Source organism: Microtus oregoni, unplaced genomic scaffold, assembly GCF_018167655.1.
Source record: "Microtus oregoni isolate MIOR12 unplaced genomic scaffold, Mior012 000001F_ref0000356, whole genome shotgun sequence".
NCBI classification, from domain to species: Eukaryota; Metazoa; Chordata; class Mammalia; order Rodentia; family Cricetidae; genus Microtus; species Microtus oregoni.
In genome coordinates, this window is record NW_024543060.1 from 68,569,660 (window position 1) to 68,588,905 (window position 19,246).

The 19,246-nt window shown below is 43.8% G+C and overlaps 1 protein-coding gene across 1 annotated transcript in view; it reads left to right on the top strand.

Annotated features, from left to right (window-relative positions):
* Positions 1-19,246, top strand: part of Tph2 (tryptophan hydroxylase 2) — a 100,084-nt gene that overhangs the window by 46,939 nt on the left and 33,899 nt on the right. The window contains exon 8 of the mRNA XM_041670759.1: positions 16,699-16,825. Coding sequence (XP_041526693.1) covers positions 16,699-16,825 — 127 coding nt within the window. The remainder of the gene's footprint in view (positions 1-16,698; positions 16,826-19,246) is intronic.

Sequence of the window (19,246 nt, forward strand, 5' to 3'; positions counted from 1 at the left end):
GAGTAAGAAATCCTGGCTTCTGCCAATGACTGAGCCTTCCTTCAGAAGCCACCTGTAGATCCTTGTCTTCTTCCTGACATAAAAACACCAGCATTCCTTCATTTGACATTTGTTAGTTGCTCTTCCGTGTAGATAAGAAAGTGTGATCTTATCAAACCATTACTTAGTCCCTATGAGATTTTCCACATCAGTGGTGGGGCAGGGAGAAGGAAAGGGAAAGAGGGAGACAGGCAGACAGAGAGAGACAGAGACATATAGTCACATCTAAGAAACGTACAGAAAGTGACACAGAGAAAGAGTCTCGATCTTCCTTGAAAGGCATGCCAGGTGGTTCATTCTTCCTTGGAGTAAATCTGTGGAAATTCTTTTGGATTCAGCTCAGTTCTAGCCTTCTTTTGAAGACTTTTGCAGTCAGTTAGATGCGTCTACGGCACTCCGCCTTACTTCTATGTCAGCCTTTACAATGCTGCCTGATAATTATTTGGTCATGTGCCATTTGTTCGGCAAGACTTAGACCAGTTGGCACAGGTAACTTCAGAGGTGGGAAGAGTCAGTATTTCTGTGGAGTGGATCTCTAAACATGACATATGAAGGAAAAACTGAGTGGAGAGTGTTCGAAGTCATGTGGTAGTGCCTCTAGGAGATGTCAGATTTTGAGATACACCCAGAGTCTCAGACCCGGTCCAAGAGAATCCAAGGTTGCAGGTTTAGCTCTGTAGAGAATCCAAGATTTCAGGGCCAACTCTGTGGAGAATCCAAGGTTGTAGGGCCAGATGAATCTCAGGCACTCTGCAGTAGCAGGCCCTCTTTCTGAATGGCTGCAGTCCTACACCAATGGGTCTTCCACTCACCCCCACAGCTTTGCTGATTCCAGGATCTGATGCTGACCATTCTTCCATGAATCAGAAATTTTCACTTATGCGTATCACCAGGAAAACTCATGAAACTTTTATGGCAGGGTTTTCCAATACCAATAGAAGTTCCAGAGGTAGGTCCTTTGAATCAGCATATCCTTTTCTTTAAATCACACCTACTAAGGAACAACCCATTATGTCCTGTGACTTTACTTGTATGCCTTAGAAGAAAAGGTAGCTATTGTGGAGCTGACAAAGAAGAACTAAAGATGTGAAGGTTGCTTCTATTTACGCTTAAAGAAAAAGACAGGGAGGCAGGGTAGGCAGAGGGGGATATAACCATGTATAATCAAGTATTAAAAGTGTATTTGTTTTAGTCTTTGGGTAATTAACTTTATTGTTGTACCTAGAAGGCAGAAAAAAGTTTTGCCTGCCTTACAAATAATTCACTTTGTGCTATGTTTAAAATTATATCTGAGCTATGTTAAATATTAAGATAGAAATTTAGACAGAGAGGCAGAGTTGTCAGATGAAAAAGAGTCATCACACAGATAGTCAGACACCCAGAGTAGGGAGGGAGGCAGAGACAAAGAAGAAAGATTAGGCCTGGCATGGGTTTTTGAAACCTCAAAGCCCACCCTGACTGACAAACTTCCTCCAACAAGGCCACACCTCCTAATCCTTCTCAAACAGTTCTGCTAACTGGGGGCCAAGAATTCAAACAAATGAGCCCATGGAGACGATTCTCATTCAAACCACCATAGTGGATGATAATGAAGTAGGTGGGAGCTCCTTCCCCAGGGAGAAGACTGAACTAGGGAGGTAGGGACAATTCCGGAATTGATTTAGTTGAGGAAATTCTTGCCTGTGCAAAAATAAAAGTTGTTGGGAAGAGTCTTTCCCTTTCCCTTTTGCCCAAGCATCTTAGTTGGGTCTGGTTTCTGTTATCAGGTTTCTGGGTCTTAGATATTTAACTTTTCAGTTACTCTACTGAGTCTACTCCCTAGTATCTATTTCAATTCATTTTGACTTTCCTTTCCAGGGTAAGCTCTTCTGGTGGGATTGCGATCTTGATTCCTTGGAGTTCCTGTAGTGTTATTTAATGTATCCTATGCTAGGTAGTTGTTGAATAGTGGTCATTCCATTTGTATGTGTCTGTTATATGTTTATGTGGTTTGTAATTCTCTTATTGCGATCTTGATTCCTTGGAGTTCCTGTAGTGAATGTATCCTATGCTAGGTAGTTGTTGAATACTGGCCATTCCATTTGTATGTGTCTGTTACATGTTTATGTGGTTTGTAATTCTCTTATTGCGATCTTGATTCCTTGGAGTTCCCGTAGTGTTATTTAATGTATCCTATGCTAGGTAGTTGTTGAATACTGGCCATTCCATTTGTATGTGTCTGTTACATGTTTATGTGGTTTGTAATTCTCTTATTGCGATCTTGATTCCTTGGAGTTCCTGTAGTGTTATTTAATGTATCCTATGCTAGGTAGTTGTTGAATAGTGGCCATTCCATTTGTATGTGTCTGTTACATGTTTATGTGGTTTGTAATTCTCTTATTGCGATCTTGATTCCTTGGAGTTCCTGTAGTGAATGTATCCTATGCTAGGTAGTTGTTGAATACTGGCCATTCCATTTGTATGTGTCTGTTACATGTTTATGTGGTTTGTAATTCTCTTATTGTGATCTTGATTCCTTGGAGTTCCCGTAGTGTTATTTAATGTATCCTATGCTAGGTAGTTGTTGAATAGTGGTCATTCCATTTGTATGTGTCTGTTACATGTCTGTGCGGTTTGTAATTCTCTTATTGCGATCTTGATTCCTTGGAGTTCCCGTAGTGTTATTTAATGTATCCTATGCTAGGTAGTTGTTGAATACTGGCCATTCCATTTGTATGTGTCTGTTACATGTCTATGTGGTTTGTAATTCTCTTAGTGGTTACTGTGGCCAATGAGACTGGCGATAATGCAGAGTTCATCAGCAAGAAATACGGTTCAAGGAAACATCTCTTCCTGGACTCATAACTCATGCTTGCTTTAGTTACTTTTGTGTTCGTGTGGCAACATCGAGGAAAATTTATTTTAGCGTATGGTCCCAGGGGGATAATTCTTTCATGGTGGGGAGTCAGGGCAGCAACAGTAGGCAATGGTGGCGAGAGCAGAATCCTGAGGGCTCACAGACTTTACCGTAAGCATGAAGAAGAGAGAAAGCTGGAAATGGTGTGAGTATCTAGATTCAGTCTGTCACTTAAGATAGACCTTCAATCTCCAACGAGGCTTATACCACCTAAACCTCCCGAAACAGTGCCACAAACTGGCGACCAAGTGTTCAAATGCGCAAGAGTGTGGGAGACAATTATTGTTCAAATCACTACAACACCCTTGATATTCTGCATGAATTGACTGAGGATTAGTAAATAGAGAAAGTCAGGGCAAGAAGGTCTTTCCTTCCAAATTATTGCTACAGAACTATTTAATATAATATAGTCTCATTCTCTTCAATATAGGCTGAGCCTCTGTCGGAGACCAGCCCGGACATAAACCATTTCTTGTACCTGTGTGGAAATAAATGAGGCGCAGTTCACAAGACAATACTGGGAGGGAGTCTCAGGGTTCATTCAGATCCTGAAGATCACCCGTGTCTATTATCCAAACAGCTTTTATATCAAAACATAAACTGAGGGGGAAATTCATTAGCATTGTTTCCTAGGTCTGGTGTGTGTGTGTGTGTGTGTGTGTGTGTGTGTGTGTGATGACTTAGGCCTGATGGAGGAAGGTCATTGGCTAATAAAGGAACTGCCCTGGCCCATTTTATTGGTTAGAGGATAGGTGGGAGGAGTAGGCAGAACAGGACGCTGGGAGGAAGAGGAAGTGAGCTCAGTCTCAACAGCTTTCCTCTCAGGAGCAGACGCCTGAGAGAGACGCCATGCCCCGCTCCTGGCATGAAGCTCCGACCCAGGATGGACTAGGCTAGAATCTTCCCGGTAAGACCGGTTCTCACAGATTATTAGAGATGGGTTGATCGGGATGTGAGAATTAGCCAGTAAGGGCTAGGGCTAAAGGGCCAAGCAGTGATTAAATGAATACAGTTTGTGTGTTGTTATTTCGGGGCATAAGCTAGCTGAGCAGGCAGCCGGGGTGCTGGGGACGCAGCCCCGCCGCCCTTACTACTTCATAGGCCATGTCCATAGCTATGTTTTTTGTCTTCTCCATGCCCATTCCCATTTTGTCATATAGACTGAGAAACACTTCTTCCCCAGGCGACCTCCTAAATTACAATAGAAGAAGTAGAGGGACATTAGCATTCTGACCACTTGTCTAGGATGGCTCAGGTTGTTTCACTGTCAAAAGGCTAGGCGACCACCCTCTGTGTGGCAGGTGCAAATTGTGCCTTGTAGGTCGCTCAGAATTCTCTGACTGCCAGACAGTGTAGGAATATGGGCCTGTATAATTGGGCCCATTCAAGCCTGCCCTGCCTGGATTTCTGGTTGGAATTAGAGGAGTCCAAGGGTCTCAGCGTTCAGTGCCTTGTGCCCTCTAGGACATAAACATTACTCTGAACAGAGTGGAAATCACACCCACACCATGACTTCCTTAAGCCATTTCCATTTTTGAGAGGGGGGCAGCCAGAATCTAATATGTAAACACTTTCAACATTGTTCAACATTGTTCTTTGAGGTCGAACCTGAGCAGTGAGTTTTCCATAGGTGGTGTCTTAGTTTGCTTTCTATTGTACGATAAAATCCCCACCAGGAGAGGAGGAAAGGCTTTTTTTTTTTTTGGCTTGAGGGTCACACTTTATTATCTAAGGGAATTCGGGGGCAGGAACTCAAAGCAGGAACTTAGAGACAGGAACTGAGGCAGAGGCCATGGAGGAGTGATCTTCATGGCTTGCTCACTTTGATTTCTTATAGCACAGGAATACCAGCCCAGGGATGAAACTGCCCCCAGTGAACTTGGCTTTTCCACATCAATCATTTGTTCAGGGCATGTCTTACAAACTTGCCTGCAGGCAATATGACAGAGACTTTTTTTTTTTCAAACACAAGGTCCTTCTTAGACAACACTAGCTCATGTCAATTTGACAAAAACTTAACCAGGACAAGAGCCGATGCTGGAATGTAAAAAAAGAAAAGCATAGTTGCACCAGAAATTCCCTTTACATAGTCTTAATGGAAGCATTAGAAAGGAGATATTTTCTATTACATCTTAGATGCTGGGTTTAGCTTATTGGCAATACAGATACACTGGATACAGCGTAGCGTTTGCTCATTAGATCTCGGAGCTGTGCTTCTTGCTGAGTGGGGATGATTGCTCCTCCAGCATATACTCGTGGGGCATAGTTTCTGCCCTGGTGCCATCGCTTGTCAAATCAAAAGCAGCCTCTGACCATTAGGAGTAAGTCACGACACTGTAGATGGACCCTGCAGCGTTTATTGCCATGGTACACCTAAATGCATGTGTGTGCTAAGTACAATCTTTCTTGCTCACAGTTGAACAGTTTAGGTACAATTAATGCTGGTTTGAAATATCTTTTCCCCCCTCTTTGTAATCACTGCTGTGTTTCTACTTTACAGGAAAAATAAAAGCGAATGACCTAAGACCATATTATTCATTGTGCCTTGGGGAAGTGAGTGCGTTTTAAGCTTACCCGTTGCTTATTATGACAGAATCCTCCCAGGGCTAGCAAAAGATGTGGTCTGTTTCCTTTCTTTGGGGGCTCAGCCGTGAATCCTTGTTTAAGTGAGAATAGCAGCCGGCAAGGATGTCAGCTTTCACATTTACAGAGGTTGGCTGCTCCCGTTTGACAGACAGATGCCTCCTGCTAGGCCTGTAACAATACCACAGATATGAGCTCACCTTTCCCATCTTTCTCTGTTGGGGGGCTCTGGGTCTTCACACTGGTCCAGCATGGAACCCCAATCACTGTGACTGTTTTCAGGACAGGTTCTTCCTGAGTTCAAGTCTGGGTCTGATCTCAATGGAAGAGTTGCATAGACAAGCCCTTGTTTCTGCTTCCTCTGCCCTGGAGGACACACGAGCTCGGCACCAAGCCTGCCCAGCCATCTGGTTTTCTTCTTTATGCTGTTGTCACCCCTGCTGTTCAAGGTGGCGACAGTGATTCTGAGACGATGGTGTGTTTCCAGAAAGCCCGACTCATCTAGCCTTTCTTGTTGCTTTGTAATCCAGAGCTCATAGGTGCATTCCTTACCGTCTTCTCTCTTAGGAGAAATTTGCTTTGGGATATACCCAGGGCCAGCGAAGATGGTAGAGCCTTGAAAACATTGTCATCCCTTCTACCCTTGCCTCTGAGTGATGTAAACAGCCACCAACACCACCGATGGCATCAGTCGTGACGCTTCCTTTAGTAGTAGCAAACACGTGCAGTTTGTGTGCCTATTATTGTGTTTGTAACTCGAGTGCCAGGAACTCTCAGTATTGAATGTGAAGAAACCCATTGGAAACTCAAAACTACCTGAGCTGTTCTAAATTTATGTATGGGGAAATGAGGCACAGAACTGTTAAGTTTTTCTATGGTAACGTAAGTAGCGAAGCCAGGATCTGAACTGGGATAATGATGCCAGCATTTGTGGATTTAAACACTGCTTTTTGGTACATAGACACAAACCTCAAAACTTCCACATATGTTAAAATTGAACAGTTGTCTCAAATTTTAATTATAAAGTTTGAAAAGAGCTCAGAAATGACTTTTTTTGGGGGGGGGGACTCGTGTGAATACGCTGTGCCTATCGGAAAGACTAGGTCTATGTTTTTCTGTCCCATCCTTGACCCAATTACCAGGTTTGCTCTAAGCTGGCTCTTCCCTTTGATCTTCATGGGGTTGAAGCTGCTTAACTCTCATTTATCATGAGGAGGCAAATCTCCCATGTCACTGGGAAAAAGAAGGGCACAGCACCTCAGGACAGCACACTCAGGCCAGAGGAGACCGCTGTGCTCTGTCCTCGGGACAGCAGCATGCAGGACTCCATGCCCTGGCATCCAAGTCCTACCACCAGCTCCCAGTGTGAGGCTGGCAAGCCATTTAACCTCCCTGCGTGCAGGCTGATGAAATAAGTCTTTGATCTTTGGAGGGAAGGAAGCTTGACATAAATACCAAGCAGGTCCACTCATCCTCTTAGACGCATGCGGAGACAGATGTTTCTCAAAAAATTCCAGAACATTTTTAGTGACAGGACGACAGTCCTAGACAAGAACCTCCTTGCTTTCAATCACACTATTAGGCCTTGTTTTGTGGAGTCCCTAAAAGCCAAGCATCCCTCCAAGACTTTCCCCTACAGAACTTATTGGGAGCATCGAGCGTTACTTCAAGGTACTTGGTTATATTTTAAAAGTCCTCTATATGACTTAAAGCCTGGGCATTGTGCAACCAAACTTGTGCCTTATAGGCTCCCTGGAACCTGGATTTTCCTCTTTGAAAATATCTGCAATGACTTGGGATAAAAACTCTAGTCTCAGCTGCTCTTTTACTCCTTTTCAAGCTGATTTGAAGCAATAGTCCTCCGTGTCCCATGCCCCCAACACCTGGGATTGGCATGTGCCTGGTGCCCATGACCCAAAGTAAGAATACTCACAGACAACCACATCTGAACAAAAATTCATATTCCCCCCAGCAAGCTGGAGTCAGGGAAGAAGTTCATTACGCATCTTCAGGTGTGGAAGATAGTGATGATCAGGGAGCAATTTTTTTTTTCAGAAATATTTGCATTTTTAAATTGAAAGTTCAGAAGAAGAAATTCAAAATGATTGAATTCCAGGAAAAAAGAGGTAATTACCACTCCAGCCTCTTCATTGCGGTGTGAAGAATGACATCCATGGGTAATCCCGTCACAGACACCGCCACTAGAGAGAAAATAACGGAAGTTGATACCCCCTCACCCTCCCTCCCTCATTCTATCTGTCTGGCTTCAGTTGGCTTGCTTTGGAGAGGTCTGCAGGACCTTCGCCGTTTTACAGATGGCGATTCTAAGGTTCACAGCAACCAGGTAATTTCCCTAAGGTCGTTCAGTTAGGAAAGATCAGAACCACGATTTGGTCCGGAGCCCTAATGTGACTGGAAATTAGGAACGGCGTGCGCGCGGGCGGGTTTCACTTGGATTCATCCTGGTGCGGAGCAGAGGAGTCTCTTCGACAGCTGCCGTGTTCCATCGAGTTGGGCCAGATTTTTCCAAGTGCTAGCAGCTCAAAAGGAATGTGGCATGGCCTCTTTTCTGGATGTGCCTGCAGTTCGTTAGTGATGAAGGACCGAGAGAGCAAAACTCGTTCGAGTATGAAAGCTGAGACATAAACTCAATTTAATGCAATATGAGCAATAATATTTAACTTATGGAAACTTAGGTTTCCAATGCATTACATTTCTACGTTTTTAAAAGATGTAGGGTGAAAATGACTCAAAACCTCCATTTTTCCAGATGAGTAATTATTAGGTTTCTGTTGACCAATATGATAAAATGTGATTACTGATACTTAAATGAAATTAATTAAGGTTATGAGTCAAATATTCAGTTATATTAGCCACATTTCAAATGTTCTGTGGCTATAGTGCCAAGTGGCCATTTCGTTGAACTGCATAGAGAACCCATTTAATCACTGCAGAGTGTCCTATTGGATAGGGCTGTCTAAATCATTTGCCTTCGTGGGAATGTGGGGACTTGACATATGAGATGACAGCAGACTACATGCTTTTAAAAATCTATTTCAATTATCCACCACCAACAATGTGGTGGTTAGACTGACAATAGCCATTTAGACTCATGTTTGAATACTTGCTCTCCAGTTGGTGGAACTGCTGTTTGGGAAGGATTAGGAGGTGTGGTCTAGTTGAAGGAGGTGTGTCACTGGGGGTGGGCTTGGAGGTTTCAAAAGTCTATCTCATTTCTAGTTAATTCTCTCTCTCTCTCTCTCTCTCTCTCTCTCTCTCTCGCTCTCTTACACACACACACACACACACACACACACACACACACACACACACTACTGCTCCAGCACCATGCCTGCCTGCCACCATGTCCCTTGTTAAGATGATCATGAAATCATGAGCTCCCAAGTTAAATGCTTTCTAGTATAAGTTGCCCTTATCATGGTACTTTGTTATGGCAACACAGAAGTAGCTAGGACAGCATTTGTTTTGTGGTAGCTCAGGCTCATGGTCTTATTCATGCTGGGCAAGTACTCTACCATGTTCAATCCTCAGAGTTCATGCTTTTACGGTGTTTTTATTACTGCCTTAATTTTAGTAAGGTGAGAGGGGACTTTAAATCTCTTACTTTTATGAGGAACATGAAATATTCTAGAAATAGAGGGGGATTAGTGGCATAGATGAATTTTTATTACAGTCCCATAGTCTTCAGAAGAACCAGAAGCGATTTCTTCTGTTGGAAGAGAACTAGTACTTTTGGTCATTGTCCTTCTTGGATAGTCCTCATAAGGTAACCTCTGCAAGGTCTTCTGCTAAGATTGTGCTTTATTTACTTTTAGATTTTGATTCCTAAAATAGTACCTAGTATATGTAAAACACACAGCAAGCGTGTCTGGAATAGAAATTTTAAGTTTTAAGAAAGAGCTGGAGGATGATGGCTCAGCAGGTAAGAGGACTTGGTACGTAAGATTTGAACGCGAGTTCAAATCTCCATCAACTATTTAAAAGTAAGGCATGACTGCGTATCAACCCAGGACTGTGAGGGGTGGAGAGGGGGTCACTGAGGCTTGCTGGTGGTCAGTAAGGTTTAGTGAAAGACCCTGTCCTGAGGAAACAGGTGGTGGAGGGTGACAGAGCATGGGAACAGATGTCCCTTGGGCCTCTGCGCATGTGCATGAACATATGCACCACCCAAACACATGATACACACAGATACACAAACAGACAGACAGACACACACACGCATAGACACACACAGAGATGATACACACAGATGATAGATACAGATGCACACACAGACACAGACACAACAGAGAGAGACACACAGACAAGCACACACTTGCACAGACACACACACAGACACAGACAGACACAACAGAGAGAGAGAGAGAGAGAGAGAGAGAGAGAGAGAGAGACAGATAGACAGACAGGTACACACTTGCACAGATGTGCACACAGATGCAGCACACACACGGGCACACAGACAGGCACATAAAGATGGGTATGCACACACACAAAACACACAGACACACAGAGACAGACACAGAGACAGACAGAGATGGACACGCGCATGTGCGCACAGACGCACACATGTATAGAGACCTACGTGTATGCACTCGGAGAGACCTACACACAGACGCACATACAGATCTACATATGCATGCATGCATGCATGCACACACATGCACGTGTGTGCACACACACAGACCTATGCATGTGTGCAAGCACAGAGACGCCCCCCCACACCTATAATATCCTCTGCTTCAAAAGAATATCATGAAGAATAGGATTATTAGACTCCTGTATGATTCCTTGAGGAAGGAAGTAGAGATTTCTTCCCAGGCGGCATGTGAGTGGGCGACTTTGCAGAATGAGGGCTGTGTTTTTGTGTATATATGCTGTGATGGGGATACAGAGGAGAAGATCATAAGAGCTGCCAAAAAGCTCACGTGGGGCTTATTTTATCTTATTTTTTGGCTTCTTAGGACAGTCACATGTAGCCCAAAGCTAGTCTTGAACTTGCTTTCTAGCAGAGGCTGGTCTATTTTCTATTTCCCAAGTGCTGGGCTCTAGGAGTGTGCCACCAAATCTGACTTACGGTCTGCTGTTCTAACTCTAAACTAAAGAAACTCTATGGCTCCCAAGCAAGCCCCGAGAACAAATTGCCTCAGTACCAAATTAGTTCCCGTTATCATCCTAGTGCCATGAAAACAAAGCAACTGGCTTGCCGTCTGTCTGTTCGGCACCCGATATGTTCTGCCATGGTACTTGCTTGCCCCACCAAATGTCGTGTGGAAGCTGAAGAAATACTCGATTCTGGCTCCTGGCTTACTCTCTGCTTCTTTTCATCAAGGCCGACTTCCACGCCACCCCCTTATCTTCTTTTTTTATGATTCAGTGACTGTGTTGGCTTCTGTCAAACAGAACAAACAAAACCTGTGGAGAAAACGCCACAAAAGACGGGACACGCTGATTCGCGTTGGGGAGCAAATGCCACACGCTCACTCAACCACCTCTCAAAGGCTTTAATTTATGGCGAAAATAAAAGGCGGTTGTTCAACACTGAACAAGAGGAGTCAGCTTTGGGAACCGATAAGAGGAGAAAAATGCCAGACTCATTTTGAATTTGAACTTAACAACCAGGACCCTTATTTCCCTGCGGCAACATGATCACAGCTTTCTTAGGATGATTTAAGAATTCCCCGGGAGACACTTCGCCCGGGCCCTTTTGTGGGCCTATCTCAGTGCCTTAGAATCCTCTTCACTGGGCTTATCAGAGAAGATTCCAATTTAGAGCAGTAAAAGTCTAGTGTCTGATAGCAGTGCCGGCCTTTTTTTTTTTTTTTTTTTTAAAAGAGACATGATGTTTTACAGTGCTAACAGTTTTGAAAAGGTCCTACGCTTGCCGGGGACAGAGCACTTTTGTGTGAAGGACTCTGAAAAGCATTATTCAGGAGAAAATGCATCAAAAGGAATAGAGGAAAAAAAAAAAAAAAGGAAAGTTTGCTGATGTGGAGATTGGAGGCAGCCTGTGCTGGCAGGCACAATTATGACCAAATAATTGGATCTTTGAAGAGAGATAAGATGAGATGAAGCAGTAGTTGTCGGCTCCCAATGGGAGCCCGTTCATTAGTTACCACAGAGTCCAGCTCTGGAGAAGTCAACGGCCACAGGGGCCATGGTCTGGCTTACAGGCAGGGAATAGCAGCAGCAAAACAGGGTGAAGAGGCCCGGCTTCGGTCCCACGGGCCTCGGCTGGCAGAAAGGCTGGCGAGGAGGCTCCTCTCGTGGGCTGCACCCCGGCACCTCTCAGACTCCCTCAAACTGCGGGCGCTCAGCTTCAGCTCCGTGTCCGTCGGAGAGAAACAAAGGGGAATGTGCCGTTTCATAGTTCATGGGTTCTTTAGAAATGGTTTCAGATTTGTTTATTTCCTGTGTTTGAGAGTTTTTTCCGCATGTCTACATGTGTGCAGCATGCCTGTCGTCTACATGGGCACAGCGTGCATTTCTGGTGCTCACAGAGGCGAGAAGATGCCCTCGAAGTGGCGTTACAGATGGCTATGAGTTGCCGTCTGGATGCTGGGAATTGAACCGAGCTCCTCCGCAAGAGTAACAAATGCTCTATATGCAGAGCCGTCTCTCCAGCCTATAATGTGTGTGTGTGTGTGTGTGTGTGTGTGTGTGTGTGTGTGTGTATGTTTATCAGAAATGTTGAAAATCTTTCTTTGCTCATTGGTTTCTGTGTTTATGGGTACTTCCTTCTTTATCTTCCTCTCTCAAAGGCATGGGGAGACAGAAGAGTAGTGTTTATTTCAATGTCCCACCAGCCCCAAAGGAGAATAACCTCACTCTTGGCCTTGAAATACGGGACCTGGTAGCATTGGTCCATGAGAAGTAAGGCTGTTATGTATTCTGCATCCAGATTTTCTTCAGGAATCTCTCTCAGGGCTCCTGCATGGAGTCAAAATTGAGCAGAGAGCACAAAGTAGTGACCTATGGCACAATCATCTCTACCCATAACAGAGCGAAGGCCATCCCTAACGTTCCGCTAAGGATTCTGTTAGACATCTTGCTTCAGGCGTTCATCTTTAATGGGACAATATAACTCCCTCTGTTACACTGTATGACTTGCTTCTTCCAGATTCATAAGTTCTTTTACCCTATGTATAGTGTGCCTATCATGCTGTTGTGAGGATCGTGGAGATTTTTAAGTTGGTTAGTGTATTACTGGCTTCTGATAATGACACCTTAATTTAAAATACAAGCCACAGCTCTTTCCACTGAGAATTGATTCCTTTGTGTTCTTGGCCATCTTGTGCTTTTTTCCCCCCCTTTGTAGCTGCTGACTTTGAAGCGACTGTTAGGTCTCTGTTCTTACAGTCTTACATGAGAGACTGTCCTTCTATGTAAGGCTTTTAAATTTCCAATAAGTTACAATAAATCAGGCTTTTAGGTTTATTTGACATTATTCTAAGAATCAACCGCTACTGTAGTTACGACTTATTCTGTTACAGTGTAAGGCCCCCAGCAACATGCCTGGCTCCGTACAGCATTCACGAATTTTTAGTCTTCTTTCTGCTCCCATGATTTTACTGATACTAGGCTAATACCAGTCTCAATATTTTTTTGATAGATATCTGGTCTGATGTGGAGTTCTTGTTGCTGCATTCCTTCCAAGACCAAAAGGGGAGCTTTAGTATTTATCGCAAAGGCTACTATGGGAGTGCCCAGAGTTTTCCAGGGCAGGCCACTTGACCTTAATTCTAGCCTTGATGGAGACCCCAGGAATGAGATCAGAGTTCTCCCAGCATGGAAATGTGAGGCGTGCGCCCCAGTTGACAGCGGGTGGAGGCGGAATTAGCTTCCTGTTCTTCAGTCATGGCTTTTTCATTATTCGCCAGGATTACGATGCAACTTCAGTGGACAGCCGCTTAGTTTTCTCCGATCATAGAAGCACCTTCAGCTTAAAATTTCAGCACTATTTCTTTGTCAGCCCGCTGGGGAGAGAGTCCGGTGCCATTAGCCGTGAGAATGGGTCTCGGCTCTGGCTGTGGCTCATTTTACCTGGGGAGCTTTAAAAAATGATTTCCCGGTCAATCCCAGGAAGCCTGATTGAACTGGTCATGAGTGGAGTCTAGATGCTTGGTATTTTAAAAAGGCCTCTCAAGTGATTTGGAAGCATGGGGCTAGAAGTGGAGGAAAAGGAGATGCAGTTCCTGCTAACTACGGCTTTCCTTATGCTAACTATGTTGGTTACGCTGGCGTATGCTCTGAGACATGGCTTCCTCCTCATTTATACTGTATCTGTAAATTAAACAAGCAGAGAGCAGAAAGAATGCAACTTTGAACCAGAAGAATTTCAAGTCTCGTCCAAAGTCTTTTACTAAAGGCAGAACCATGGAGAATATTAAGTTTACACAATTTTAGTTTTCCCACTGATCAAAAGGTCATCATAATGAAGCTTCATTGCGAGGGAAGATTAAATCGTTCACATGACACGAAACTTTAAGCACTGTATCCAGTTCATAAAGTTTCAGTACACTTTCTTGTGTACATGCATGTATGTGTACATGTGCGTATGCACATGTGTGTGAGTGTGTGCACGTGTGTTGGAGGTCAGGAGTTGATGTAGGGTGTTTTCTTCTGTCACTCTCCCCCTGACTTTTGGGGACAGGGTCTCTTATTGAACTTGTAGAGCTTACTGTTCTGGCTAGCTTGTCTCCATCCCTCGGGCTCTGGGGTTACAAATGCCATGCTTTTTACCCGGGCACTGGGGATCCAAACTCAAGTCCTTATGCTTGTTTAGCAAGGGCCTTAACCACTGGCCTACATCCCAAGCCTTCTCAGTGTATTCTTTCCTGCCTCATCCTTGCATAGCTCCGGGGATTGTGGCATCAAGGGAATGAAGAAAAAACAGACCCAAGGACACACAAAAGCTGGAGAAGTTACAGCACCTCTGAAGCCCAGTGTGTTTAGCTGGACAGACAGGTCGTGCATCGCATCCCGCTGAACAAAGGGGCAGGGTTACTACATACATATAGACACTCAACCTGGTCTGTCTATGGCGGTCTTGGCCATGTGATTTGAGTTGTGAGCTCAAAGTTGCTTGAGTGATATCATCTGTTTTACGTGGGTATCAAACTCATACCATTTACCACGATCCATTGTATTCCCCCGACTCTGTTCCTGTAATAATGGCAGTAGCACCAGACTTTGGTTTCAGAGCATCTATGAAGTGATACATTTCGGCATAGGTGAATTCAGAAATATTGTTCAGTTACTATATAGGCACTCTATTTTTTTTTATCATGAGCATAACTCTTTCTGCCTCTCAAGCCATGCTGAGAGAGTCATGGGAAAGCTAATTTCAGTGTACCCTGCTCTCAAACACAGTTTATAATTCATGACAATGACTTAGGAGGGTAACTGCCTTATTCAGTTATGACACATACCCATCCCTTGCCCTCTTATCCAGCTCCAAATGGGAAGCTCAAGCAAATGAGAATACGGCAGGCTTTTGCTATTTCCAGGTTTATGTCCAGCTCTGGAAACTGGGAGGGTCTTCTAAGGCTCTTTCTCAAAGGAACTGAGCACAAGCCCACAGATCAAGTCTCCCTGGACAGTGACTTTGATGACAGCCTCTGGTCTTTCTTAGTACCCCGTGAAGGCTCACAAGGGCACACAAGAATTTAAGGATGAGCACAAGGCTTTCAAAATCCTAACAAGTCGAACCCAAATTTTGGCTTTAGCACTATAGTCAAAAGACAACAGATTTAGTCTAAAAACTACAATTAGTTCAATTACAAGCAGCACACACATCCTCTCTCTCACACACGTGCTTAGTTGGCTTTTATTTGTGATTTCTGAATTGGGCCTTAAAGCCCCAGTGAGGCCAAGGCTGCAAGCCAAGGCTGCAAGGTGGTCAGAGACCAATTGTGGGCACAAAATGAAAGTGACCCGCAGGGACAGTTTAACTGATGATACCTGGGTGATTGCCTTATTTGAATCAGCTAGCCACCTGTGATTGAAGCTGAGCTGCTGGAATTGGCTAAGACTCTGCTATTTGTTACAAGACTCTACTCCCAAATGAGGCTTTCGGTCACTCTCTACCAAGTTAGGCTGCTGTGGTCACACAAGGACTTAATTTCAAAGGCATCCTTTGGCCTCAATTTCATTTAGTTTATTGCTACCTATGCCGAAAACCAGCAAGCTTTCTCTATCAAGGGGTCAGCTCGAAATTATTTTAGGATTCGCGGAACTGGGATCTCAGTTACAGCTATTTGATTCTGCCGTTGTTGACAACAATGACAGCTGCGGACAATACGTGTATAAACGGGCCCAGCTGCGTTTCAGTCAAACTTTGTTTATAATGTGGTGGCCAAATGGCGAGTGATCTTAGGAGCTTGTCCATCGTGACCTGCAGGATCTTGCACTGAGAAGTTCTGTTTGCTAAGGCTGTCTGGAGTATCAAATGTAAAACAAACACCATGGTCTCAGGAACAGAAATGGCTTCCCAAAGTGGTAGCTCACGCCTGTTTGGGTAGGCTTCTCACCTGGGAAAGCAGATCTGGGAAGAGTACGGGTTCCAGGCCTCCACTGGCCACATGGCAGGGCCATCTCCCCCAAAGTAAGGGCTTTTATTGTGCTTCATTAAAATGATTATACCTCAGCCTGAAGAAATGGCTCAGTTGGTAAAACGTTTGGCTCTCAAGCCTGAGAACCTAAGTTTGAGCTGAGAATCCATGTAAGAAAAAAGTCAAATTCCAGAGGAAAGGAGGCGGAGACAGCTGGATCCGGGGCTCACTGTCTAGGCAGAGAGTCTACTAGGTGAGTTCCAGGCCAACAGAAGACTCTGTCTCAGAAGAGAGAAAAAAAATGGTACCTGGCACCTAAGGAATGACACCTGGGATGGTCGCTGGCCTCCATAGGCGCACAAGCACCTGCTCTCACAGGCACGTGTCCTCCCTCCACACTCTCAGGCCCTCACTACGAATGAATGTATGATTTATCATCCAACGTCAGTGTCATTAATCATACCCCGCGTCTGCCTTTCAAGTATGATTAATGGTAATCATTTATAGACTACGATTCTGTTTAGGATTTCAAGTCTTGTTCTACAGGTTACGGTAGTTTAAAGCTTCTTGTGTGACATGACTTCAAGATTTTTTTTTTTCCCCTTACAGAGATACATGCCACGAACTCTTGGGACACGTTCCACTGCTTGCAGATCCGAAATTTGCTCAGTTTTCCCAAGAAATAGGCTTAGCGTCCCTGGGAGCATCCGATGAGGACGTGCAGAAGCTAGCCACGGTGAGTTCATTTTCAACTGCAAAGTCTGCTCGGTGGTTAATTGTATGGTGAAATAAAGCCCATGGCCAGTAACTGGGAACCCTAGGCAAATGTTCTGCGGAGAGCGTAATTTCACTCTAGCTATGTTCTTGTTTTGCAAAAGATAATGAACTCTTGGTTTGTTAACTACTAAAATATGTATTTTAATCTTCCTATATAGAGGTCGGCTAGATGCGATATAAAGGGTTAGACAGTATTTTAGGGTTGAGAGCTGTGACAAAATTAGTTCAGCTGCTCTGAAACAAAAATAGCCATAGAGAATATATGAATGAATGCTTATGTGTGTATTCCAATAAAACTTTATTCATAAAAGCTAGAACTGGGCTAGATTTGACCTATAGCTGTAGTTTACTGAATCCTGTGGAAATATTTGTCATAGTAAAAGGTGTGCATTTGTGGCAGAGTAGAAACTGCAGCTAGAGTTATTTCTTTGGCAAGTTGATATGGTTATAATCAGATATGATTTGAGACAGCATTAAGAAACTCAGGCTCAGCAGTTATTCTAAGTAGAAACCCAGAAAAGACTAACTCGATGTTATGATATCAGGGAGGGTTTTCCCCAGACAAGTGATGCAGGAGGAAAGGGAGGGTTGGATGTTGTGTTTAAGATGTTAAAGAGTCAAATCTACAAAGCTTACACACCTTACTTTTTCATGAGTTCAGAGTCTAGGAGTAGAAAGATGCTTAGAGGCTCACCAGCCTGCAGGGACAGAAAGCTTAAATGAGTATAGCTTCCTGGTATGGAGAGGCAGCCTTCAATTGAGTGTGTTTGCCACAGTTATATATTGAAAGAATGCTCTTTACTCCCAACAAGAAATAATTTTTCTCGCCTGGGAAATGGCTCATTGGGTAAAGTGCTTGATGTGCAAGCTTGAGGACCCGAGTTCAAATCCTCAGCACCCAGCTATTAGGTATGATGGCATGTGCCGTAATCCCGGCTTGGTGGCGGTGGTCATCGTGGGAAGCAGATCCTTGAATCTTGCTGGCCAGCAAACCTAGCCAGTCAGTGAGGTCTGGGTTCAGTGAGGGCCCTTGTCCCAAAAACTAAGGTAGAAAGCAATAGAGGAAAATGCTTACTGTTGGCCACTGACCTCCAAGTAGGTGCACTTACCCACACATATGCATACAGTACGCATACACACATATACAGATAAAAAGTGGAAATACGTTTTCTTGTGTATATGTATGTGTGTGTGCACATGTGTACGCATGCATTCACATGTCTGTATGTGTGAGCAGAGACCCAGAGTACAGCCTCAAGTCTTGTGCCTCAGGCATTGCCCATCTTTTCTGAAACAGGCTCTCTTCTCACTGGCCTGATCTCTCGGCAAGTAGTTAGCCAGGGTCTGCCCATTTCTGCCTTCCTAGCAATGGGATTACAAGCAAGTACTACCACGCCCAGACGTTTTAGTACTTATTTTAAAAAATTATTTTAATTTTTATTTATTACTTTAATCTATTTTTATTACTTTATTTATTCCTCTATTTTAAATTTATTTTTATTAACTATTTATTCTCTCTTTATTTTTCTTTAAACATAGGTTCTGGAAATGAACTCAGATCATTGTGCTTCTAAGAGAAGCACTCCACTGATTGAGATGTCTTCCCCAACCTTCTCTTAATTTTTTTTGAAAACAAAACAAAACAAAACCCCAGCAAGTTCTTTCAGTGTATCTTCTCTTTCTTTGCATTAGAGAGGTAGGAACCATGAAATATATGAAAAAGTAGAAGTAGGTTTGCTTTTTCATTTGTGATAATCTTTCCATCTCAAGACCAGGACTAAGACTTTTAATCTCAGCACCTAGGAAGCAGAGGCAGGCAGATCTCTGAGTTCAAGGCCAGCCTGGTCTATAGAACGAGTTTTAGGGCAGCCAGGACTACCCTGTTTTTAAAAAGGCCTGTACATCTAATAACATCTAGAAGAGGCACATGTTCCCAGGTTCTGAGGATCAGATTAGGGTATGGGTAGCTTCGGGGGGCATTATTCTTTGCTTCTACTTTTCTATTTTTTAGGGGGAATATATAATATCTATAATGCCCTTTGTTACAAGGGCAGGAAGAATTTTTTTGATAAGAAAATTTCTTATTATGTTCCTAATATCCTTGGCTGTCTTTGCTCTATACGTTAAAACACTTGCAACTGATAGAGTTTATTAGGCCATTTTTCATATTCCTCTGTCTTTTTCTTGCTCCCTCTTTTTTAGCCCCCTTCCCCTTCGTTGTCTTTTCCCTGAACTGCACCTAGTTTGCAGCTAGGTTTCTGTGATAAACCATACTGAGCAAAAGCAGAAAGGTTTTCCTTGCCTTGCATTTCCTTGTCATAGTCCATTGTTGAGGGAAGTCAGGGCAGGAACTGTAGAGAAATGTTGCTCGCTGGCTGAC